The sequence below is a fragment of the Monodon monoceros genome, unplaced genomic scaffold, assembly GCF_005190385.1.
Source record: "Monodon monoceros isolate NGI ecotype Baffin Bay Population unplaced genomic scaffold, NGI_Narwhal_1 Super_Scaffold_3, whole genome shotgun sequence".
NCBI classification, from domain to species: domain Eukaryota; kingdom Metazoa; phylum Chordata; class Mammalia; order Artiodactyla; family Monodontidae; genus Monodon; species Monodon monoceros.
Genome location: NW_021703780.1, coordinates 86,391,144 through 86,418,364, shown reverse-complemented (window position 1 = coordinate 86,418,364; position 27,221 = coordinate 86,391,144). Strand labels below are relative to the sequence as shown.

Here is a 27,221-nt window from a genome sequence, read left to right as displayed (position 1 = left end):
GAAAACTCTTGTTTAAAAACCAGCTTCTTTCTTTTTTTATTTCGGCTTCCCATTGATAAATATGGCTCTGGGGTTAGTGCCTTTCCTGTTTCCGACCCCCTAGGTGGCATTTAGGATCTTTTACCACAGTGTACCATTTAGTAAATATCACTGTGATGGCTTAGAAGAGCGGAGGGCCTCCGGGACAGGTATTTACTCAGACAAATTGAAATGGATAGTCGAGCACTTACCCAATTAATTTATTAAATGTGCTCAGTCAGTCTGGATAAATCAAAGAAATGTGCTCTTTTCCCCCTTCTTTGGCAGCATGAGACTGGCCTGAAGTATATGATATAATTACCTCAACTTTCTACTTCATCTTTGTCTATACAGACCAAGCCTAATTTTCCCCCTAGTGAACAAACTATTCTCACCTCTTCAGAAAATCTTGAAAAATCGTTAGCTTTTAGATGCTACTCTCTTGTGCTTTCTACTGTAATTTAACCTTTTGTTTCTGATAACAGAACTTAGGCATGTTTGATTTTTCAGTTATGTAATAATTGAATGATATATTTGTTGCCTTTCATTTATAAGAGAGCTGATGTTTAAAGTAGATGATATAATGCAGATTTTTTAAAAAGCTTAAATATACTAAGGGGAAAATCCTGGACATTTGTTTTACAGATGGCAGCTGAATGGAAGCGATATTAATCTGAGTATGGAGTATCGTTATAAGTTGAACGGAGGAAATCTTGTGGTTATTAACCCCAACAGAAATTGGGATACAGGAAGTTATCAATGTTTTGCAACAAATTCAGTTGGAACAATTGTCAGCAGAGAAGCTAAACTCCAGTTTGCCTGTAAGTATATGTTCACACATATAAGTCCAACATTTAAAAATATATAACTGAATTTGTGTGGTCATTTCGGATTTCAGAAACAATATGTGGAATTTATTAATTAAGGAAATAGGTTGAGAAAGTAATTCAATACGATTGAATTATATACTGTACAAATCAGAGTTTAAAATGGGTGTATGTGAATGTGGGTGTATGTGAATGTGGGTGTGTGTGTGTGTGTTATCTGTTTTACTATTTTGTAAGCATTCTGTTTAGGGGAGGAAAAAGAATCTAGTTAAGGATGTATTTATTCATTAGTTACTCTGTGCTTTGTACTATGTTAGAACTGAAACGTATATGAACGAATTGTCAGGCATGACCTTCATTCTGGCAGAACATGGAAATTAGAGAATTACATCTAACAAATCTGAAAATATAAAGGAACAAAGACAGTGAGAAAGAAAAGAACGTGACATATCTTTGACCTCCACTGCAGTTTTGCCCAGCTCATGATGACCTTCAACACAGGCCCCCACTGAGGCCTGGCTCTGGAAGCCAAGTTTGTACCTTGTTAATTGGACCAGGGTGAACCCATGTCCCATCCTGAGAAAACCACATGCTTTTTAGCAGGGAATTTAGAATTGGGACCAGAGACCTAATTTAGTGTTTATCTTCCTGATCTATCTTTTGACTATTTTCTAATTTTTGTTTCTTCTTACTAGTCTCTCTTCCTTTGTTTTTGTTGTATGTTTCATATATAATGCATATCAGCATTACCTTGGTTCTAAGATTTCTTTTCGTTCTTTACACCTCAATTATTCTGAAATTAGAATGCAAATGTTCTTTTAATGTGGTAGTAGTCTCCCCCAACTGCCACAGACCGTTAATAAGTTGATGATGTGTCATTTAATGCATGGCTTATTCTATTGCTTCTGTTTTTATAATGGCAATGGTTGGTTTTGTTCCTGCCATTATATTCTGTGTGTTCCGTTTTTCAAACTTCCTTGCTCTTTCTTCTGCTTCCTCTGTTTCTTTTCCGTCTATGAACAGGTTTTTTGTTTTTTGTTTTTTTAACCTGTATCTTTTCTGGGCATTTTGATAGCTGTATGTCATATTTATGTTACACAAGTTTATCTTTTAGTTTATAAAATTACTTTTTAATTTATAAAAGTTTACTTCTCTAGTAGCCAGAATTTTAAATTTTTGGAGTCCCCCCCGTTTTATTTATTTATTTTTTGCGGTACGCGGGCCTCTCACTGTTGTGGCCTCTCCCGTTGCGGAGCACAGTCTCCAGACGCGCAGGCCCAGCGGCCATGGCTCACGGGCCCCGCCGCTCCGCGGCATGTGGGATCCTGCTGGACCGGGGCACGAACCCGTGTCCCCTGCATCGGCAGGCGGACTTTCAACCACTGTGCCACTAGGGAAGCCCCCCACCTCCTTTTTTTGTTGTAATTATTTTTTGTTTCTCTTGGTTGACTATGGGATAATTTTTTTCTTCATTCTTTTAGCTAAAAACATATATATATATATATATATATATAAAGATAAATATATATATTTCCAGCATACAGATGGGTTTAGATCTCTTTTTTTATTTGCTTTGCTTACAACTTGAAAAATTATTTTATTATATCGATACTTAGCCATCTCATACACAATTCAGGAAAATTTCCTGCATCTTTTAGTTGTATGTTTGATTTATTTATATTTTTAAAAGGATTGAAAGGCATTATTTTTGTCCCATTTTTTGAAATACTGTTTATTTCAGGTTGTTCTTTCCTATGAATTTCTGTTTCTGATTGATTGGAGCCACATCTATTTGTTTGTTTTATTCTGAAGATATAGGCAGTTTTCTGAAATGCTATTTTGGATCTTAGAGGCAGTCTTTCCTCCTACTTTCATTTGATGTTTCCATTTTTATGCTTAATACCTTTAATAAAGCAAATTTTGTCCAAACTCAGTCTTTGTCAACACATGTCAATCGATTACCCTGACTTTGCTTTCTTTGCCACATGCAGAGATCAGATTCACTTCTCTGATCTATAGGGGAATGTGAAGTTTCCAGTCTAATTCCCTGTTCCCCGGAGTCTTTCATGAAATACGTTATTCCTCTTAAGCAGTGCTACTTTTCTACTACAGATCCTTGATGCCCTCTAATACCTGGAGAAGTATCATTAACTTGTAGGTTTTTTCCTCAGTCTTTTCTTCCTGGAGAGAGTGGCTTGTTTGCAAATACTTCTAAAGTTATATCATGTCTCTTGCAGTCTGCCCCTACTTCCTGGCCAGAACATTATAGGCCAAGTGGGATAAAGTTGTTGAGTCTGGGATTTTATTTTACCCTACTTACGAGCTAATAAGCTAGGCTGCTACTCTTCCATGGATGCTAGCAGAAGACATGATATTCCTGGGCTCGCCCCCAAGTCCCACAGAAGTGATATGATTTAGCCAGGAGAGATGCTACACCCGCAGCTGAGGAACACTGAGATTAGTGAATCCATCTCTTTTATAGCAGGGAGTAAGCAAGCCTGCTCTTTGTCCTAGAGGGAGAGCTTGTCTTATCCCTCCTGGTTGGTCTCTGAAAACACATCCCTGAGAAATGGAGCAACTGGGCCTTTCATTCTTGGCACATCCAGGAACAGTTAACAGGAAGCTAAGAGCACATAGTGAGTGGATTGCCTCTTCCAACAAAAGTTTTTCTTTTTTTTTTTTTCATTTGGTGCTGTCCTTGAGTTTCTCTTTGGGGTGCATCCTATCAGGATACGTGTGATGAATAAGGCACAAAATATCTTCCTACCTTTGTTGTGAATTCTCTCTTTGTACAGAAAACCCAGGACGTACCTACCATTTAGTCCCTTGTATTTCCCCACAGTCTGTCTCATCGGCCTCATAAGTTGTATTTACTCATATGCTTGGCATTTGATTGCTTTTGCAGTTTTTGATGTACGTGAGATTCTTTTGTTTTGCAATTTTTTTTTTTGGCGTTTTCACAAGTGGTTTTGGGAAGTTACAAAGAGCAATATTGGTTATTCTTAGCCTGATGCCACATTAAACTGGAAATATAAAAAATGAATTTTTGAATTCATATGTTTGAGATATAGGTTTCTGGTAAAGAAACCAAAGAAGGTGGCAAAAAACGTGGAGGATATTTAATACATCAGAGATTCCAAATTACCAGGTATAAGAGAGCATTCCTTTAACTTGACAACCTTGAAGGGGTGTAATACATTAACTGAAAGAAGGGGTTAATAAGAAGAGTCTTGCACTGCTACATATACATCCTTCTAGATGCTCATGACTCCAGTTCAGGGGAACCGTGACTGTTTTTGCCACAGGTAAGTAGATAATAAAGTGTTGTCATGGAAAAAATGTTCTAATTATTCAGTATAGCTATGTTTGCATGCTTAGTAATACTTCTTTGTTTCTGTCAGCCATGGACAAAGTACTTAAAATGTGCTTCATGGAGAAATGAGTAAATGACATTATCCTCAATGCACCACTTTTAACACTGGCGAAAATCCAGTGAAATTTTATCTTAATTTTCAAGATGCTTAAAAATAGTATTTGTAATTAAATGAAAGTGAAAAGCTCATTTATAGTTTAAGAAGCGTACTTTCTGTAGGCATTTTTTATTCCTTTTAACAGATTCTTTGTGGAGCAATCACAAAATTTAGGGAGGGGGAAGATACGTAAAATGATGCAATGTTTGAATTGTAGACATTTTCTCAATGATTTACTGTTATGTTGCATGTGTATAATTTTTGAAGCTTGTTTAATATATTTGCAAATGTTTTTGTCAGATTCTTAATTCCAACCACAAAAAGTGAGGGTAGTACCTCCAAAACCCCAAATATCTTTGCTTTATTGATAATTAGTTTTACTTCTCTTATTCTTGAATTTCCTGTCATTCTTTATTAAAATGTTTTTCTTTTAACCATTTTTGAGGTGCAATACATTTTTGATCATGAATTATATTAGACGTATAAATGGTATGGAGAAAAGTGTAAAGAATCTCTGTGTAGCCACCACTTATCTTAAGATTTAAAGATTCAAAGTACAATTAAAGCTACCTGATAACTCACCCTGATGACATTATCTTCTCTCTCTTAAGCTCCCTCTGAATAGGTGGCCCGTGTTCTGAATTATATGTTTTTTAATCCTTTGAATAAATATGTATGTGCTTCTAAGCAACGTGTAAAATTGTTTTACCTTTTTCATTTCTTAAACTTTTATGTAATGACATCAGACAGCATTCCTACATCTACAACTTCCCCCCAACAATATATTTGTATCTGTTGATCTACGTCTTTGCCAACATTTGTTATTGTTCAGCATTTTAATTTGTGCAAATCTGGTGGATATAAAATTGTATTTTACTTTTTAATTTGCATTTTTATTTTTAAATTAAAATGTAATTTTGGTTTTAATTTGCATTTCTATAATTACAGTGAAGTTAAGCTCATTTTCATAGATTTGCTGACCATTTATGTTTCTGTTATCCAGATACTTTTTCACTGTATGGTAGTCTTTTTTTTTTAACTTAAGAGTTGTTTGTATACTCTGGATTAATCCTTTGTCAGTTATATACATATCTTCTTTTTAGTGGCTTTTTTTTTCCTTGATGGTGTCAGATGATAAACAGATGTTCTTAATTTTACATTAAAGTACTGATTTTTTTATAGCTCATGTTCTCTCATGAGTTGTTTAAAATTTTGTCTTCCTTTTCCTGAAATGGTAAAAACATTCTCCTAAATGTACTTATAAAAGTTTAATATTCTCCTCTTTACATTTAAGTCTTTAATTATCTGGAATTGATTTTGTATATCGTGTGAGGTAGAGGTACCGATTTATTTTATTCCAGGCTGGGAAGTCAGCTTTACCAGTGTAATTGATGGATGAGGCCATTCTTAACCAACTGAAAAGCAGTGTGTGGTCATCATGTCTGGCTTCTTGGGGCTTTTGTGTTTGGAGAATCATATTATCTGCAAGCAGTGAGAGTTTTTCTGTTCTTATCAACCCTTGCTCCTTTTATATATTTTATAGGAGTGCACTTTCTTTAGTCCAGTACAGTGTTGAATAGGTATTTTGAGTGTGAATATCCCTATCCCTGTTTTGCTCTTGATTTTCAAGAGTGAATAAGATTAACATTTCACCATTTGGTATCATGTTTACTATATATTTTAAAGATACTCTTTATCAAGTTAAGGCAGTTCTTCTCTAAGTTAGTTTTTTTTTTTTTTTTTTTAAATCAGGAATGCTTTATTCTTGTAAATGCTTTTCCTACTTTTACTGGGATATTCATGCTGTTTTTCTCCTTTAACCTTTTAATGCAGTGAACAGTTTTTAGTATTAACCAAACTTCTAGTCCTGGTTTAGTTTCAACTTGGCTTTTGTGTAAGTTTTTTTTTTTTATTAGTTGGATGTTATCTGTTTTTCAATATTTCATTTAGCATTTTGCATATATATCAATATAGGAGCTTTTCTTTTTGTTTTCTCTTCTCATACTATCCCTTTTTGGCTTTAGTATCAAAGTTATATTCGTCTCTATAAATGAGCTGGGGAGTACTCCTTATTTTATATTCCCTATAAAATTTTGAGAAATATTGGAATTATCTACTCCTTGAATAAAACATAGAACTTAGAAATAAAACTATCTGGGTCTGGAGTTTTCATTCAGGAAATAGTTTAACTATTGATTGGATCATTTGAATAGTTAATAGGACTAACCATATTGTCTCCTTTGTGAAAAATTGTGTTTTTTCCCTAGGAATTATATCCATTTTGTTTATGTTTTCTAATGTATTGTCAAAAAGTTGTTTCAAAGCATTTTCTCTTACTGTCCTTCTTGTCTGTGCCTTATCTATACATACATTCCCTATTTCATTCTAACTATTATTTTAGTATCAAACTTGTCAGAACTTGATGTTGTTATTCCTTACCTTTGAATCTTTTTATTATATTTCATTCATTTTACTCTTATGTTTATTGTTCTTCCCAGCTTCTTGGATTATTTTATTGTTCTTTTTTTAGTCCCTTAAGTTATATAGGTAACTCATTACCTTCCTACCTTTCTTTGGTCTATTTTAAATATGTATAGCTTTAAATTTGCGTTCTGACATATAGCATGTTTATTATGGTTCAGTTCTACACATGTTATGATTTCATTATGATTTTCTCTTGAATCCATGAGTTATCAGACATGTGTTTTTAAATTTCCAAACATATGCAGTTTTTCTAGTCATCTTTGGTTACTGATTTCTAACCTAGTGACCCATTGACCAGAGAAGTGTCCTCCTTATGCTCTTTGGGTTAAAGTTGGCAATTGTGTTGCTCAAATCATATATATATTATTAATGATGCTTTATCTAATTAATCTATCAATTTCTCTCACAGTGATGGTGGATTTCTCAGTTTATCTAGTATTTCTGTTTTGCTTTTTGTAATTAGTAAGTTATTGATGTATAGAAGTTTAGAATGGGTATATTTTTGGTCCAAATGAGGTGACTCGCTATCTCTAATAAAGCACTTTGCCTTATAGTTTAAATATTAATATATTAATATGAAAATGTTAATATTTGTGTTCTTCTCTTTGGACTGATTGAGAATTTATTTCCCCCTGAGTAACATCACAAGTTATACACTCTATTTGTTTTCTTATAGTGATTGCCCTAGAAATTTTAGTACATGCATTTAACAAAGTCCAAATTTAATTAATATGTCCAACACTAGAGGACTCTCTAGCATTTTACACTGTAATTCCCTCCTCCAGCATACTGTACTATTGTTGTCCAGTAAGTTGTTGAATGTTTGTAACATCATGAATGAGATATTATTGGTATTGTTCCTTTCATCTTCTAGTTTTTCTTTTATATCTGAAATAATGTAAGCATGTGCAAACTTCCACATAGCTGGCGGTTTTTTGTTTGTTTGTTTTTAAGAAAAATGTCAGACTTCTGCCTATATTGTTTTTATTTCTCCTTTCCCAAAGGAAATTACTTTTAACTTTTTGACTGGCTCTTGATTTTTACTTCAGTTTTTTAAATAACCTGCTGATTTGCTGCTTCTTGATTTTTCAGTTTTAAGCATTAATATTGGCCGTTAAATCTGGCAACTGATGCTATAACACTATCATACCACCACCTTGCCACCGCAAAAATGTGAGGTTGCTTTTTTATGAGGTTTATGGAGAAAACAGCATTTTTAAAGTCATGGCTCTTACAAAAACACAAAGTTAAAAATAGGGAAATCCACACTATATTCCACTTACTGTACTTTGACTGGATAGAGACCCAAGTGATCACAAGCCCTTTCCCTAACCCAATCCCCATCCAAACCTCCACAAAGAATAAACATTTCACCTGTCTCTGTTTGAAACTGAGGGAGCTGCAAAGAATCCAGTTGCCAAATGATTAACATTTGAATATACATTAATTCAGAGCATGTTATTACAGGATTTTATTGGGTCAAAATTTGAATTAGGTCAATATTCAGTGCTTACATTACTCTGATTTTGTAAATGATATTCAGAGCTGACTTTTGTAGCAGACTGTAATTATGATTGTTTTTCCTTCCGTGCATAATTTTCTTGTCCTTCAAAGTAGGCACCTTAATTTTTAATTTCTTAATTTTCTATAGCCTTATACTTGTGTCAACCAAAATTTTGGCCAGTTTTCTGGGGGTCCTCTCAGATTTTGAGAGGCATCCGATATTCTATCAGTTTTACCTTCCTGGAGAAATCTGTCTTGCAGGTTTTGCGATGCTCCAGTTTAGATTGGTTTTCCTGCACATTAGGGGCAAAACTCTCTTTCCAGGATCTCCCTTCAGCTATATTCCATGTCCACCTCTTCCTTGTTCTTGGTGTTCATTGTCTTAGAGCACCATGTCCTCAAGTGTCCCAAGAAAGGAGGAATACTAGCTATGATTGTTCTGGACCATGTGTTCTAAAAACTATACTGGCACACTTGATTGAGAGACTCAGCCTTGTAAATATACAATGTTAGAAGTCATTTTCCTTCAGAAACCTGAAGATATTTCTCCTTGTTTCTTAGCATCCAGTGTTGCTGTTGAGAGATCTGTTGCCATTTTGATCCCTTATATAGAAGGACCTGTTTTTCTCTAGAGGAAGCTTGTGGGATTTTCTTTTGTCTCTAGTGTTCTTAAATTTCACAGTGATTTGATTTGGTATGTGTCAAATTTTATCTAACATCCTTGATACTCTGTGAGTCCTTATAGTTTGAGAACATGAGGCCTTTAGTTTTGAGAGCTTTTATGATTACCTCTCCCTGGTTTTCTCTATTTTCTTTTTGACATACATCATTATTTGCATTTTGGGCCACCTAGATTGGATTGCTTCTCTCCTCACTTTTCCCACCTCACCACTCCCCCACACACCTTCTATCCAAATTTTCTTCTTTTGACTCTTATCTCTGACTCTTGGTGAATTACTTCAACCATGTTTTGAACTCTTCTATTGAGTTTTTGATACCAGCTGTCATGTTTACAACTTAAGAGACCTTCTGTTCTCTAAATTGCCTCCTTGTATCTTATTCTAGTTTAGTAGTTTTATCCTTTCAGATCTATATGAAGATATGAAGGATGCTTCTCTTCCTTTACCTTTTCTTCCCTAGGACAAACTTTTTTCCAAGTAGCTTCATTTCTGTTTTATGCTGGATGGTTTCTGTATTTCATATAAGAAATTTTTCGTAGATATCTGGTAATCCTTGGTTGTTTGCACAGACTTAAAGAGTGGGAAACTAATAACCTAACAGAAATCTCCAGTTACTTGGTGGAACTTGTCACGATGAGGTTAACTATACTGTGGCTCATCTCATTGGGGATCTCTTAGTATCAGTAGTTTTAGTTCTTCCCTTTGGGACAGGTCATATTCCCCAGAGGAGAAAAGAGTCCAGACTTCCCTGTGGGTGGCAAAAGCCACCACTAGCATTCTGGGAGCCTGGTGGGAGAAGAGGCCTAAGAGATTGCAGCAACCAATGTGTATATATTTAGTTAATCCACCTGTTTCCTCACAATATCCTTCATAAAATCTGCCTAGTGACCTGTTGTCAAGACATCCTGTGTCTTACCTTCTTTAGAGAATAAGCCTCCTCTCTCCTGGTGTGGAGTGGCACTCCCTGGGTATGTACGTGGGACAGGGGATCTGGGTACCTAACCATTGCTTCAAATTCCGACTTTTACCACCTCCACCTCTTCATTTCCTCACTGTGAGTTTAAAAGACATCTTCCTCCATTATGCCAAGCCAGTCAACACCATCATTTCTGTTTTCTAGTTTTCAAAATTTTATTGCAGTTTGCTCTTCTATTTTCCTGTCTTTGTGAGTGTGTGCCTTCAAAAAATATCTCTTTACTGCAAGTACATCTTACTTTGGGGAATATCTCAGAGGAAGAAAGTATAGATGTGTGTGTTTGCCCTAGAAGACTTATTGTTATTTTACATAATCCGTGTTTCTTTTAGATTTATCCACATGTTTCCTGTTTCCTTTGTGCACCCTCGTTCATGCATCTGTGATCTTTTTTTTTTTTTGCATCTTTTAGAAATTCATTTAGTGAGTTTCCATTGATGTGTCAGTACTGTTTTGTTTTTTTTTCTCTTCTCCCCTTTGGTCCGAGAGAGTGTGTTATTTGCCCTTATTCTTCCAAATATAATTCTGCTCTAAAACGTAGTGTTAAAGACATAGAGACTGGAGCCAGACTGCCTGGGTTTGAATCCCACCACTTAGCAGCCATGTGACTTTGGACAAATATTGAACCTCTCTGTGTTTCTGACTCTTCATGTGTAAATCAAAGGTAACAGTAGAATTTGCTTCATCAGCTGTGAGCATTAAATGAGCTACAGTATGTCAAGTATCTGGAGCAGTGCCTGGCCCACAGTGCATGCCGTACAAGGATAAGCTCTTATCATATTTAAACAATTCTAATCTATGATTCCCGAATCTCGAAATACATGTCTTATGGGAACTCTGAAAATTTCACAGCTGTTATCTCTTCCAGTTTTGTTTATCCCCATGCCTGTTCTTTACTCCTTCTGGTTTTCCTTTTTTAATATATTTTGAAATTTCTCATTTCATCATGTCTGTTAACCTGTCTTTCATGTTTTCTATTTCCACTTACTTAGTTCTAGCATGTGGTTCACTAATCTTTCATCTCCTCCTAATTTATTATTAAACTATCCTTTGAGCTGTTAATTTCAGTGATTACATTTTTCTTGTCTAGACATTCTGTCTGGTTCTTTTTCATATGTTCCTGTTCTCTCTTCAGAGCATCCTGTTTTTGCTGATGGTCTGACACCCAACCCCATTTTTTATTACTTTGTTTAATTGTTTAAAGTTTACTTAGGTATTCTTTCATAATGTTGTTCTGTAAGCTCAGGATATCATTGATGTAGTCTGTTGACTCTCATTTGTAGTACATATTAGCATTTTTTTGTAATGTTTGATGTGAATCTGTTCTTTAAGAGAATTTCCCCCTCCCATGCCAATGTGAGATTCTTCTTAGCCTTGGTTGAAGAAGTCCATACCCAACAGCTTTTATGGATTTCTCCAGGAACCAGGGATATAACCAACCTGGGAAGTGTATTACGTTAATATATTGGCTCAGTGTAGCCCCATGTAGAGTCAATTTTTCTTATCAGTCACCAATAAAACTGAATTAGCAAATACTGCACTATCGCTTTTAGGAAATACAGGAAATGCAAACTTCTGGTCATGAGGTTTTTGTCCACCATTGGATACATAACCTTGTTTTATGGATGTTTCTGTTTAAAGGCATCTTATGTAATATACATTGTTGATTTGCTAACATTAACCACATGGTCAGGAACTCTGCAACTCATGCCTGAAGGAAGCTTATCTAACATGTGTTTTCTCCATAAGGCCCAGCACAGCCTCTTTGTGCTTGAGAACATTAGATAGCATTTCAGCACTGTGCTTGGAGTCCAATTTAAATAGCACTAGGATGCAAAAAAAAAATGGCACTAATATAAAGCAAAAAAGATCTTGTTTACAGTCCAAGAGCTGAAACAAGAAGGCAGAGCATTGCTTTATTCAACCTCAGCTGGAAACGTGCATGTGGGGATGACTCAAATTTTTCACCATTTTGAGCATATCTGAGAATGACCACAAAAGTGCCACAAATATTGATTCAGGTCTTTACAAATACATTTTAGGGAGTAGGTGAATTCACAAATATGAAATCCACAAATAATGAGCATCGATTATATGTTAAATACATATGAGACCCCAAATCATGTGAGATATAGGCCCCCAATCATGAATTCTTCATTGAAATATCTGCTCCCTCCAAATCTCCCACCTCACCACAACCTCACTCCAAGGAGAAAAAAAGATGGACAGACTAACTCCCTAGCCTTCTCCCTAGGTCCATGGGTGGGTTTAAGCAAGAGTGCAGCCCTTTAGGCATGCAGCTGTGTGCAAAGGGGCTCGTTTTCAAATGTCTGTTTCCTAAGCCTAGGACCTCCACATCTCCTGTTTCCACAAGGGCAATTCAACCTAAGCTATCAAATTGCCGAGTCTGACCTGCCGTTCCCCACACCCTCATTCCACTGCCCCAGCTGCCACAGCATAGGCTCTAGAAGTAACTGTCCTGCTTTGCGGCTTTGTTTGCTCAGCTATGCTATGCTTTCAACTAAATTTTTGTTATATTTTAACCAGCATTGCAAAGCAATTTGTGGAACTCGAAGTCTCCTACCACTTTTTGTGCTTCTTTATATTTCTATTAAGTTTGATTACCTAGGAAGATAACGTTCATCACTGAAGCCAGCTTTGTGTAAGCAATAAGGAATAGTGAGGTCTGGGATGGACCAGAGACGATGGCGTGCTTTTCCTATAGGGGGCACTCACTGTGCAGCTGCCCAGGTTTTGTAGACACTCGTTTAGTATTAATGAGCGAAATAATGAATGAGAAATGCAGGAACTGTGTTACTGTTGGGTTGCACCCTTCAGGTCTGCAAGCCCTGTGCTTGCCCAGCTTCAAGACCGAAGAAAGAGCTGGGAGTCAGTGACAGAGACATCAGTGGTTTAATGGATGGGGGATCTTACATGTCTGCAGCAAGGTCCTGGAGAGACACCCCACTGTGTGCTGTGGACAGCGGGCAGGACATGGCGGCAGTCTTCGCTTCTCGGGGGGAAGAGATTGCCAGTCATAGGGGGAAGTGAGGTCCAGTTGGCTCATTGGTTACCAGGGAAACTAGGAGAGGGGCAAGCCCCTCACCAGCCTTTTGGTAAGAACAAACACTAGGTGGGGCCTGGAGCAAGTATGTAGGGAGATCAGTCAGGTGAGTAGGGTATAGGTGAAGCAGACACTGGTCAAGCAGGGGATGTACAGAGAGCAAGAGAACAGCTGTCTTGGGTGGCCTGATCATACAGTCACCAAAGCTAATCACTTTTCAGGATAACGCAGAATCCATTATTTACATACAGTGCTTGATGTTTTACATATTAGAGACTAAATTTAAGTTTTATGTAAACACTGCATGGGTCAACCCTATCTGCAGCAATCAAGTCTGAAGGCAAGATATAGCCCAGGGGTCACCATTATTGACCTCCGACCTAGATGTTGAGAACAGATACACTATGAAATTAAAAGGACTACACTGGATTATGAATGATCCTACTTCCTTCTCAGAAGATATGTAAGAGCACATCTATTAAGCCCAAAGTTTCTTTTTCCTCTTTTTAATTCCCTTTTAGCTGCTGTCTGTTTTGCACTTTGTATAAAACAGAAATTGACCATATTGCCCCTATAAAGGGTTACTCTTTCTTCTACTAGCAGAGGGGTTGTAACATTATTCACTTTTCTTAGACCTTAATCTTTAAAAGCACGTGGAGACTTGTTCAAATAAGTGTGAAGAAAGGTTAAAGAAATGCAGAAAATTTTAAGGATGAATCCCAGAGTGGCTGGCTGTATCTGAAAAGAAAAATTACTAAAGACTAATTAGCTAAAATTGTTCTTTTATAATTAGTAGGAGCTTAGTTTGCTGTGAGTTATAGGCAATGCTATTTCTCATAACTAAATAGTGCAGCTAAAAACATAAATTTCATCTTTGAACATAATGACTTTGATGAAGTCCAAGGCTGCTTTGCTCTGATGGTCCAACAACAGTTAAATCTCAAACAAAAGGCTGTAACTTTATCAGTACACTATTCATCTATATGAATTTGGAAGACAAAACAAAACTTTTTGTCAAACACAATACTTTTCAACCTAGTCACATAGGAAGGTTGTGATTTTAAAACTAAGATTCTATAGAAGCCAACATTTTTTTTCAGTAACTGCTCAGTCTGTGTTTTATGCTTTTCAATATAAATGGAATATATTTGCTGTTTGCCTTTTGAATCAAAAATATTTTAGTTTGTAAAATAACTGCAGCTGTCTTAGGATATTCATTATATGACAATATACTGTTTCACAAAGTTACTGCAGAACTTAACAGTCCCACCAGGTTCCAAGTGTTTAAGGTTCCAGTTTTTCCCATGCTAGCCAACACTTGTTATATTTGTCCTTTGGATTAAAACCGTCTTAGTGGGTATGAATTGATATCTCACTGGCTTTGATTGGCATCTCCCTGTTGACTAATGATTTGAACATGCTTTCATGTATTTATTGGCCATTTCTCTGTTTTGGAAAAAGGTCTGTTTATATCCTTTGCTCATATTCTAATTGGGTTATTTTTCTTTTATTACTAAGTGGTAAAAATTCTTTATATATTCTAGATGCAAGTACTTTGTCAGATTCATGCAAATGTTTCCTAACATTCTGTTGGTCAGATGAGTTTTTGAGTCACCTTTTTAAACCTCTGGGGTCAGTGGTAGAAATGTGTGATTAACACGCTGAAAAGGCTGAGGGTCACCCAACAGGGTTAAAATGAAATACTATAGATACTATACTAGTCACACCAATGTGATAGGGTAGAATTAATCCAAGATTAGATGTTGAAGATCTTGGTTCTAGTTCTGGCTCAGCCACTAAATGCGAGTCATTTGACCTCCCTGGGCTTCAATTGCTTTATCTGTAAGGAGGAATTTAGCACCTAAAAAGACTGTCCTTTCTACCATTGCATGATTCTAAGTTTCCAAGTTAAGCTGAACAGAATGAACTTACGTTTCCTTTCAGGGCAAAGATTCTAACTTTAAGTCTTTGAACCAACTGAGAGCTTTGGATGGAATATCTTTTTTCCTCCTATTTTATTGAGAATTCTCCAGATATCAAAGTTTGCCAATGGTCCTTAGAATCCCCTTGCCTTTCCCCCTTCCAGGGAGTCCTTGTTGAAACTAACAACTAAATGACAGGCTTATAAACTCTGTTTTCTATAAAATGATATAATTCACAATTTAGAGAGTATTGTTAAACTCCAGAATCTGTGGTCTGAAAGAGCCTCATCTGTCATGTGGATGTTGATTATTGGGAGTGGCCCTTGTTTGCTATAACCACAGGGTTGTTATTCTGATACCTCTCTTTCTGTGTTGAAATAGAGTAGCATTCATGGAAATCCAGTTGATTGTTAATGTGTTTTTCTGTTTTCTTTTTTTTTCTTTTTCCCCAGCTGTGATGTTTGTGTTATCCAGATGGTTTTGGCTAATGGCATCATTAAAAATTTGATCAGTTAATTCTGTGAATTCAAATAGGTCATTTCCCTCAGACATGTTGGTATTAGAATGGAGCCATCTCCATCAATATGGGCCAATTGCTGGATATTATATGAAATTCATTAAGTTAGACTCTGGTAATGATGAAAATATATCTCATATGTGAGCGTCTAAAAGATTTCTGATCTCTTAATTACATGTACATTTTAGTTTTTATTACATTTCTTTAAAAAAGAATTTAGATCGCCTTTGATATTAAGCCTTGGCTGGATTTTAGCCCTCTTCCCTTTTCTGTCCGTTATCCATCATGGAAAACTTCTAGACGCAAGATTTTGCTTGAGTAGCAATAACATTTTATTTTAACTTCCTACAAATAGTTAAAAATACAAAACATGTATACAAAACATGTTGTATATATCATTGTAGGGATCAAAGAAAGAATGTTGATTAGCTTTTTATGAAGCTGATTCAGATTGCTTTCAAATTGAGAACAATTATATATATATGTACGCAGTTATATATATACACACATATATATGTAAACATATATATACACACACACATATATATTAAATTCGTCTTATCAGAGTCCAGTATCCCAGAGACTTGGAAGTTTCCCTAAGCTGGCAACATCGTGAGACCATTTGGCCCTTTGATTAACTGGCATCCTTTCATATGGATTTTCCTCTGTTCCTATTACAGTGCCATTACAGTAGAAGTAGATTAGATGCTTCTCAGGCTAGATCAGTTTTATTTCCTTGAACCTCAGAAAAGTTCTTGCTTAGAAGTCATCTGCCTGTTGTTTTGTTTTACTGTCCTTCTTCGGTCACTGTAGAACCGTGCCTTTATTGCTGCTCTGTTGGGAATTTTCTTTTTTTTAATCGCTTCTTAAGAACTCTAAAAGCAATTTCTTGTCTATAACAGGAGTGTTATGGCTTGTCTGTGAAAGAAACTGTTGCCTGGTGGAGGAAGCAGCTGCTGGGTGGTGTATTTAAAGTTAAAATCGAATAGCTTGTGAAAAGGCTAGAATTGAACACAACCCTTTAATTTAGGCTAAGGCACTATTATATGTGTATGGTATTTTCTAGTGTATCTTGTACCATAATTTTGAGGCTGTTGTGTTCTCCTGCTGTAGCATGCTAAAAATATCCTGTAATTTCTTCTTCTACAGGAGCATCTATTTAATTGAGTCCTGGTTTAATGCTCAGCCATTATACTGCTGTGATTCTATTTTGCAGATGTTGGAAAACATCTTTCAAGTCATACCTGAAATCCTGTAATTTTCAGAGTAATGATCTCTTTTAGAGGATTTTTCTCTCTCTTCTTCCCCCTTTCCCTTATTTTTGTTCAATTTGGAGTTATGGCTTTAAAAATCAAACTAGCTTTTATAAACATATATTACTTCACTTTACATCTTTTCATTATTCTGTGTTTGGTAAGGAATCTCTTGTTTGTCAGTTTTAAAATGATTTGATTTGCAAAAGACATACAAATATTACTTCTTTTCCTTTTGTGAATTGTCTCCCCTAATTCTTCTGTGATAAAGCAAAGAATATGCTACTCAAGAGTACATTATATCGTTCTTTAAAATTGTTTGCTTATAAATTATACTTCAGAACTTTAATTTCAAAATCTCAAAGGACAGTACTTTGTAAAATAGAATATTTCATCACTTCAGTTATTTGATTTGGTAAAGTTATTGATAAAAATTTCCCGCTGTGAACGCTGATCAGTTTTTCTTCTTTATATGTGCAGATTATGAGTAACAGTGCTTTCTGTCACTTTCCCACTAAATTTGTTTTCCTCTCTTCTCAAAAACACTAATATGTAATGATTTTAAGTCAGTGGATAATATTCATTTCTTTAACATTTGTTTTTTATTCCTAATATCTTGATTATGACCTTGATTACCAAGTTCACATTTTTTAATAACTGCCTTCTCAAATTATTAAGTTTGTTTTAATGCATACACTAAGAATGTTTCCTAAGAATCTATATTTAGCTCCAGGTTGTTCAGTAGACAACTTATTAATAAAACGTCTCCCTCAACCCAGGAGTTTTAGATAAATTTTCCTCCAACTCATCTAGGCTTGAATCTCCTTTTAGAATAGATATTAATGATAAGGTGTATAATTATACATATTATAATTTATGTATCAAAATAGTTATGTCTCCAGGGACTTCCCGGGTGGCGCAGTGGTTGAGAGTCCGCCTGCCGATGCAGGGGACACGGGTTCGTGCCCAGGTCCGGGAAGATCCCACATGCCGCGGAGCGGCTGGGCCCGTGAGCCATGGCTGCTGAGCCTGTGCGTCCGGAGCCTGTGTTCCGCAACGGGAGAGGCCACAACAGTGAGAGGCCTGCATACAGCAAAAAAAAAAAAAAAAAAGTTATGTCTCCTAATGCATAATAATAGTTACAGAGCATAAATTTTAGGAATTGATCTCAATTTCATTATATTTTTCTTGACTATGAATCTTTGTTATTCATGTTTTAATTATGGATTTTTTCTATCATTGTGTCTCGTTGGTGTCAGCAATTCAAAATCCCTTCGTCTTGACTAGACCCTGAGTTCCTCTGCAAGGAATTCAGTGTCCAGTAAGACTAATATTATGCCACATAACATGTTTATCTTCTCTCGTTGTCTGTTACTGCTTCCTAACTAGTCTCTCTTCCTGCTGGGAGTCACTTGCCCACCCGCCAAGCTCACTTGTATTCTCCATCTTTCTCTCCTGCTGGCAGCATCTTTCTATGTCTGTTCAGGCCCCACTTCTTTTAGCTTGGACTCTTTTAGTGACAAGTGATAGAAACTCAAAAATCAAAACTGGCTTAAGCTCCAAAAGGGATTTTTGGCTCCTGCAGCTGAAAAGTCCTAGGCAAATTGACTGTAGTCAAGACTGACTACAAGGGTTCAAATGATGCCCCCAGGCCTTGGTTTCTCTGATCTCTACTTTCCTCTCTGTTGGCCTCACTCTGGGTCATCCTATGTCTAGTCCATGTCAGGATTGCTACCAGAATCCCAAGCTTAGCAATCTCCAGAGAAAGGAACGTGCTTCTCCCTCAGGGTTCAGACATGGATCCCAGGTGTAAGCCTTATCCACCTGAAATAGGAGGCCTGCCTTTTCTGGACTAACTCTGACCAGGTGGTTGGAATATACCAGTTGGTAAGCCTCATTCAGTATTTTTATTGATACACTGAGGAGTTGTGGGGTGGGGGGATGGTGACTGGAAAGGAAATTAAAGGTTCTTTTACCAAAGGAGGAATAGAGGCTGCACAGGTAAAAATGAGTGTTGTACTGTAACCATTTTCTTGGACAGAGAAATATATTTTGTTTGTGCATAGATGGCTCCTGGACAAGGATAATAAAGTATTTAATGCCTTGGAAACAGTCACCACTTTACAGTGCTTTTCTACATTCTTTCTTTTAGAGAAGCAGCAGGGGAAAACCATTTCAGAGGTAATTGGTTAATTGAGGCTGTAGTCCAATTGCTTGCTTTTTTTTTTTTCCTATTGTAACTTTTTACTATCTAGTTATTTTTTTCTTTCTGAAATAATGTACCAGTCACCACCCTCCTTAACTGATTCGTGAGCCTAACAACAGTGTTAAGGACCTTTATTTTTTGTGCCTTTGGTCTATACGTGCAACACTTAGGTACTCTGTGTGGGATCGTTTTATAGACTTTGTGTCCCCAGAATGGTACACAGTGCTTGAGGGAAAATAATTTTGGTAGCTCACTGATAGTTACTGAGGGCCTTCCGTATACCAGCTGCTTTCTTACGTATTTTGGGAAGCATTTAAGGATCAGCTGAGTTTCATAGGAAACCGAGAGTGTCAAAGGATTCTTAGAGAATATCTATTTACTAATTTCAACAGAATCATATTTAATAGAAACAGTAAAACATGGTACATATATTGTCTTGGCTGGAAACCACCATTTCTTTTCTCTGTGGATTTTGTTTTCAAATTCAACAGTTGTGTAATATGGATTTACCATATAAGATAGACTTCTTTCCCGAGTTGGCACTTTTCACATACTGTCCTCTGGGTTCAGTGGTTCTTCAGTAAATGGTTTTGATAGGCCTCCTCTGGACTGGGGTGTAAGTACTATGGGCTTTAGCCGCTGATTTTTAAGCTGTCAGCATGTTCTCCTACTGTCATTCTCTCCTTTAAATCCCTCTTACGTCATGTCTTAGCATTGTTTTTCTATACTCCTGCCCTTATATCTGCATATACCATCAAGTATTTCAGCAAAGAAGAAATCACAATAATTAGCTTGGGTCCCATAACCAAGTTTATTTGGGGGCCAACAGATAATACATTCACTTGAGAATTTTAAGCGCTACTTAATAAAAGCATACAGTTTATGAGTTTTTGCATATGCATATTTGAGATATTGTAGCAGTAAATACTATCTGTAAAGTAATTGCTATAGGTCTGTAGAGTGCTAATAGAGTCATTTGCATATTCATGTCATTTAATCCTTATAACAACTCTGAGGTCACACAGCCAGCCAGAGGAGAGCCATATTTTGAAGCCTAATATTTCTCATCCAAAGTCCATGCTTTAACCACTACTTAGATTTGACCCTAGGGAAAAAGAACTATGGAAGACATTTAAGGACCAGCTAGATTGAATGGGAAACTGACATTGTCAAGGGATGCCTAGGGAAAGTTCAGTTACATATTTCAACTGGATCAAATGTAATAAAAACAGTAAAACCAGACACATACACCCTTGGCTGGAAACCACTACTTCATGTCCCTGTGGATTTTTGTTTTCAGATTCAACACTTGTGTAATATAGATTGATTTAAATATGCTGGTGGACAAGACAGAAGATTATTTAGACAACAGCATCATTTCATTAGAGAGAAAGTGAAAGGTGTGAATAAGACACACTAGCTCTCCAGGAGATGTTGACCTGAGAACAAAACGACAACATAAGACATGTTTTCCCAGGTTTCCCTAAATGACCAGGAAACCAGCCAGAACAGTGTTAAACTGGTAACATGTAACGTTTCTAAGATAGTCTAGTCCCTGCTGTGAGCTGTCTGCATGAGTTGCAAACTCATTTGACATCTTATGTAGGAAAACTGGAATTCAGAAAACCAATTAGTTCCTCATAGAGGCATTCGCGAAGGGAGTTGGCTTCATAATGAGAGAAAGAACCATGCATTGTAACAGCAGGAGACTGCGATAGGTATGCCCCACTCCCTCTCCAAGCTGCCCAGAATCCTACATAGAGAGCTTTTAATCATCTACTTTTACTTACTAACTGAAATTCATGTCTAATCGTATTGATGCTAGCTATAAATCATTGGCAGATATTCATAAATATTAAGCATTATGGGAGAGACAAAAGGACATGGCACAGACTCATGAGGTTTCTAGTCTTTTGCAGAAAATAGATATACAGAATATACAAATTAACTATGTCTAGACGTTGTATAATCAAACACTTAATGGATCAGAGCTGTTACAGATCTTCATTGAACCAATGATCCTGAGCACATTTGATGCTTTATATAAATTAATACTCCTTTATGAGCAGATTCTTTGTGCCGTCTTTACGCTAAATATGGGGGTTATAAAGACATACTTCCATGACCTTAATTGACTCATAGCTTACCAGGAAAGACAGACTAATCTACAGGTAACAACGTGAAGAAATTACTTTAATACAAAGTAGGGAGAGATTAACAAGTTCAAGAAGGTTATGCAAGGTTGCACTTCGGAGATTCCAGTTGTTCTTGGACTTCAAAAACGTATAGGTCTTTCTTAGATAAATAGAGGACAGGTTTTGTTTTAGGGATAGTAAGGGCATTAAAGATGAATCTGAGAGCTCTTAACCTCATGACATTTACAGACTAAAAGGGAAAATGACATATGCTGTAACTGTTGAAAACAAAATGATGCGATCCTTACTTCAATATCTATACAGGACTAAGGAAATCTGGGGGAATCAATAGAAATATTGTAGAGGAAGTAGCCCAGTACATAGTTTCCTGAAGAATGTTGTGGCTTGGGGCTTCCCTAGTGGCGCAGTGGTTGAGAGTCCGCCTGCCGATGCAGGGCACACGGGTTCGTGCCCCGGTCTGGGAAGATCCCACATGCCGCGGACTTGTGCTTTGCAACGGGAGAGGCCACAGCACTGAGAGGCCCGCGTACTGCAAAAAAAAAAAAAAAAAAAAAAGAATGCTGAGGCTTTGGAACCAGACTGCTCTAAAACTTTACCAACCAATGGGATTTATTGGCTGATAGTCCATCTGTTTGTTGGTGCCCATGTCACACAGCTCATCAAAAACTTTCAGTACTGACACTGCTTTCAATGTTTAGAGATAACATTCTAGGTAGTAGTCTTTTTATTTTTAAAAATTTTTTTGCCCGCGCCACGTGGCATGTGGGATCTTCCCCAGCCAGGGATCGAACCCATACCCCCTGGGTTGGGAGTGCGGAGTCTTAACCACTGGACCGCCAGGGAAGTCCATAGGCGTCCTGGACTTCCAGGAAGTCCATCTTTTTAAACAAAGTATAGACATACGGATACAAAGGAATCGGTTTTTTTGGTTTTTTTCTTTTTTTTTTAGTAAATTGTGCACAAAGGAGACTGGTGAGAAATAAGATTAGATGACATAGGTCTTATATGACATTGTATGGAATTTGGGACTTAATTTCTAGGCAACAGAGAGATATTAAATGTCAGAGTTGACAAGGTGACCAGATTTGTGCTTTCGGATGTTTCACCTGGCAGGATGATGTGATGGTTTGGAGGTGAAGAGGTTAGAAAAAGGAGGGCTAATTAGAGTGTGTATATAGATGCAGTAGGAAAAGAGCTGATAAACCTGTCCAAGCTAGTGTTGACTAGACTTGGGTAATGAATAAAGAAGCAGGATGACTTTGAGGATGATTCTTAGCTTTTGGATTCGTATAAAAGGAAGACTGAGAGTGCTGTGATAGATGGAGAAGATTGGGTAAAAATACGGTTTTGTTCTTTGAGAAGTTTGCTGTAGTATTCAACAGCCAATATTTTAGTTGTTATGCATTAGGGGAGAGAAAAATTTACATGTAATGTAAGGAAAGGCCACATTGTTGTTGCTCTGCCTAGTATATTCTAATTTAGAAGGATAAATTATAATGGAAGGGAAGGGGAGACAGGTTATTTGAGAGATAGGATGCCTTCTTAATATACAAGTAGTCATTATCTGATTCCTTACAGTTATGAAGTACAGTTGAGTAGAAAAATGATTTTAACAAGAAAATATTCATTAGGGAATTGACCACTTATAAAAGTTTTACACATTGAAATATTCCTCCTTAGTAATATCCCTAGTAACAGCCATGCCTATTCCTTATTTTTTTCTCAAGCCATCTCAGCAATTATCTGATAATTTAAGTATCCAATAATATGATGCAAATTAGATGCAAATAGATTGAAAAGTGAAAGTGCAGTTTTACCAAAATTCCAGAGTAATGGAGATTAATGCATCTAGGTGGGGAAACAGATAATACCCGAACCTACTGATCAATTTTAACATCACAAAAGAAGTGTCATCCAGAATTAGGTGCCTCTTGATTTGATGCCATAGAAAGTATACAGCAACACCTATGAATGATGGTTAGCTTAAATAAATAAATAATAACTTGACTCTAATCAAGTTTCTAAGTCAAACTACCAGTTTAGGGGATAGAAGTTCAAGTTGAAAGAAATCACAGAAATGCAGTTAGTCCACATTATAATCATTTGAACGGCACAGATGACTGATTTTCTTCACCCAGACTTCTCCTTGTATCCTTACATTGTGGAAGGAGCAAAAATCAATCAGTGTATACATCATATCAACATGCTACAGAAGAAAAATCACATGGTCACGTCAGTTGACACAGAAGAAGCATTTAACAGTTCTGGCACGCATACATGATGAAATCTCTCACCAAATTAAGAATACAAGGGAATTACCTCCACTGTAGTTAAACATTTATTTAATGGTGAAAGACTGATGGTTTCCACATAAGATCAGAAGTAAGTCTGTGATGTCCATTCTCACCTTTCTTATTCAACATAGTACTGGAAATTGTAGCCCCTGCGATGAGTCATGGAAAAGAAATAAAAGGCATACATATTGCAAAGTAAAAAGAAAAAAATAAGAAGTGTATTTGCAGATATATCTAAAATCCAAAGGAATTTACAAAAATCTCTTAGACCTAAGTTCAGCAAGGTCAAAGAAAACAAGTTCACACAAAAAACAATCATGTTTTTATATGATGACAAGTGAACTCACTGAAACCAAAATTATAAACACAATCTCAACTGCAGGGGCTCCAAAGAAAATGGAATCCTAAGATATATGCTTTGCAAAATACATTCAGTATCTTTATGCTGAAAATTGTATAATGCTAATGAAGGAAATCAAAGAATACCTTAATAAATGGAATAAAATACCATGTTCATAAACTAGAATACCAACATAATAAAGAGGTCAGTTCTCCCCAAATTGATCTGTAGGTTTAATGCAATTCCAAACAAAATCCCAGAGAGGTTGATTTTGATTTTTGTTTTGTTTTAAGATACAGAAAAATGTATTCTAAAATTTATACTAGGCACAGACTCTGAAAGCAATCCTGTAAAAGAAGAATAAAGTGTGAGGAATCACTCTGATTCCTGATATTAAGGATTAATATTTAGCTAGAGTAATGAAGACTGTTGTATTGGCAGATAGGTGGACACATAGACCAAAGAATAGAAGAGAGTATCCAGATAGAGGAGCCAGACATAGACCAACACATATATTCTAAATTGATTTGTGTGTGTGTGTGTGTGTGTGTGTGTGTGTGTGCGCGTGTGCGCGGTACGCGGGGCTCTCCCTGTTGTGGCCTCTCCCGTTGCGGAGCACAGACTCCGGACGCGCAGGCTCAGCGGCCATGGCTCACGGCCCCAGCCGCTCCGCGGCACGTGGGATCTTCCCGGACCGGGGCACGAACCCGTGTCCCCTGCATCGGCAGGCGGACCCTCAACCACTGCGCCACCAGGGAAGCCCCTAAATTGATTTTTGACAAAGATGCAGAAGCAATTCAAGATAAGATAGCCTTTTCATCGCATGGTGTTGGAGTAATTGGATATGCATAGGCAAAACAATGACTCGACCTAAACCTCATACTTTATACAAAAATTGACTCAAAATTAATCATGAACTTAAGTGTAAAACGCTAAACTATAAACCTTCTAAAAAATAGGAAGAAAATTCTTGAGACCTAGGGCTCACTAAAGAGTTCTTAAGCTTGGCCCCAAAAGCATTATTCATAAAAGGAAAAATTTATGAATTGGACCTCACCAATTAAGAAAATGGGAAGAGGATGAAAATATATCCTACAGACTAGAAGAAAATATTGCAAACACTGTGTGCTAATGGTAAAGCTGTTAATGCTAACTGAATTAAAAAATAAGGTCATAGCTATTAGAAATAATACTGCAGTACAGTTGTCTCTTTGTATCTAAGGGGGATTGGTTCCAGGACACCATCCCACATACCAAAATCCACACCCCCATGCTCAAGTCCCTTATACAGAATGGTGTTAAATTTGCATATAACCTATGCACATCCTTCTGTATGCCTTACATCATCTCGAGTTTGCTTATAATACCTAATACAGTGTAAATGCTATGTAAATAGCTGTAAGTATAATGTAAATGCTATGTAACTAGTTGCCAGCTTCAGGCAAATTCGAGTTTTGGTTTTTGAAACTTTTTAGAACTTTGTTGTGAATATTTTCCATCTGTGGTTGGTTGGATCCCAGGATGCAGAACCCATGGATACAGAGGGCTGACTGTATTTAAAGTAAAATAATGAGCTGTTTGGATTTGCATTAAAGCACTCCGGGAAAAATAGAAAAGTAGAAGTTAAAAAACCTAAAAGTGTGATTGGAGGTAATGAAAGATGGGCGTCATCCTGTTCAGGAGCATTTAGGCAGGCTACCTTCAAGGTTAAAGGCAGCTTTTAACTGAGGACTAATTGGATGAATAGGTGGTGAAGACAAAAGTAAAAAGGTTGAAGAAGAGTTTCAACAGAGGGAATGGCATGTGTAAAAGTTGGAAAAGCAGCAAGCATAGGACATTCAGGGGCCTGAGGGAAGTTTGATGGTTGTACCCTAGAATTTATAGAGATTAGTGGAAAGAGATGAGGCTGAGGAAATAGACGTGCAGAGATCTTACGGGCCTTGTTAAGAGGTCAGGTCAGTGGGAAGGCTTTGGGGTGGTATAAGCAGGGCAGTAGGGGAGTGAGGTTTGTACTTGGACGGTTTGGGGGGATGTTTGGTGGAATGGATTGATGGTGGTGGCCTGGATAAGGATCTTAGCCCTGGAAATGAAGAGGAAAGGCTCAGGAGGTATTCAGAAATAAAAGTGTCAGAACTTGGTGACAGATTGTTAAGCAGAAGAATGAGTGAAGGGCTTCCCTGGTGGCACAGTGGCTAAGAATCTGCCTGCCAATGCAGGGTACACAGGTTCGAGCCCTGGTCCGGGAAGATCCCTCATGCCGCGGACCAACTAAGCCCGTGCGCCACAACTACTGAGCCTGCACTCTAGAGCCCGTGAGCCACAACTACTGAGCCCATGTGCCACAACTACTGAAGCCTGTGCGCCTAGAGCCTGTGCTCCGCAACAAGAGAAGCCACCACGATAAAAAGCCCACACACCACAACAAAGAGTAGCCCCCGCTCGCAGCAACTAGAGAATGCCCACGCTCAGCAACAAAGACGCAACGCAGCCAAAAATAAAGAAAATTAAAAAAAAGAAAAAAGAATGAGTGAAGAGTGGTAGCAAGATCTCTCTGGGTCTGGGAAAACAAGAGGGTGTGAAGAGGCAACATGGAGTAAAGAGAGCGAGGTCTGTGGAGGAAACTTTGGACAAACACCCTGTTACAAGGCAGAGAGCTCAAGATTCAAGGAGCCCCGAGGGGTCCAGTCAGTGCGAGATGGCTGTGGAGTGCTAGGTCAGTCAAGTGGAGGAGGGCTCTGGCTGACTTTCACACGAGGCAGGTGAGTTTAGCAGTCTTTTACTGAATAAAATACAGCTCTTGTATTGAAAGATATATGAATCGAGAATGGAGATTTACAGCTCGTCTGTAGCTCCCAGTTGGAAGAAAACAGAAGTGGAAAGACACAAAGCTGTGTTTTATTGAGTCTGCATGGCTACCGGGTTTGGAACCAAACAGATTTTTTTTTCCCCTTAATTATATAGTTCACGCCATTTGGTGTATATAGATCTACAGGTGTGGACAGTTGCACCAATGGCACAATCAAGAACCTTCTTTCCAGCTGCCCCTTGTAGTCCAATTTCCCATATCCCTTACCTTTGGCAACTTCTGATCCCTTCTCTGGGTCCTTGGCTGTGCCTCTTCCAGAAAGTCATATAAATGGGCTCATACAATATATAACCTTCTGAGTCTGGCTTCTCTGAAGGACATATTCGTCTCTGTCATACGTACTCAGTTCTCCCTTTGCAGTCGATGGACAGCCATAGGACATGTATAGATAAAATGGGCTTGGCTGTGCTCCAGTAAAACTATTTGTGGGCACTGAAATGTTCTTTTCTTACAATTTCACATGTCTCCAAAGAGAGACGTGTGATTTTTCTTTTCGTTATTTCCAACTAAATATAAGAAACAATAATAACAAAAATAGACGGCAGGCTGGATTTGGTCCTAAGGCAGTAGTTTGCCAGCTCCTGAAACCATCAGCCCCAGGTACCTAGTAAATCCTGGAAAATGTAAACTACTTTTATTATTGATAAC

The 27,221-nt window shown here is 37.3% G+C and overlaps 1 protein-coding gene across 2 annotated transcripts in view; it reads left to right on the top strand.

The window, feature by feature from the left end:
• Window positions 1-27,221, top strand: part of CNTN3 (contactin 3) — a 217,451-nt gene that overhangs the window by 12,474 nt on the left and 177,756 nt on the right. For both annotated transcript variants that reach the window (XM_029244094.1, XM_029244095.1), the window contains exon 2: window positions 664-839. In XM_029244094.1, the coding sequence (XP_029099927.1) occupies window positions 698-839 (142 nt within the window). In that variant the 5' untranslated portion in view covers window positions 664-697. The remainder of the gene's footprint in view (window positions 1-663; window positions 840-27,221) is intronic.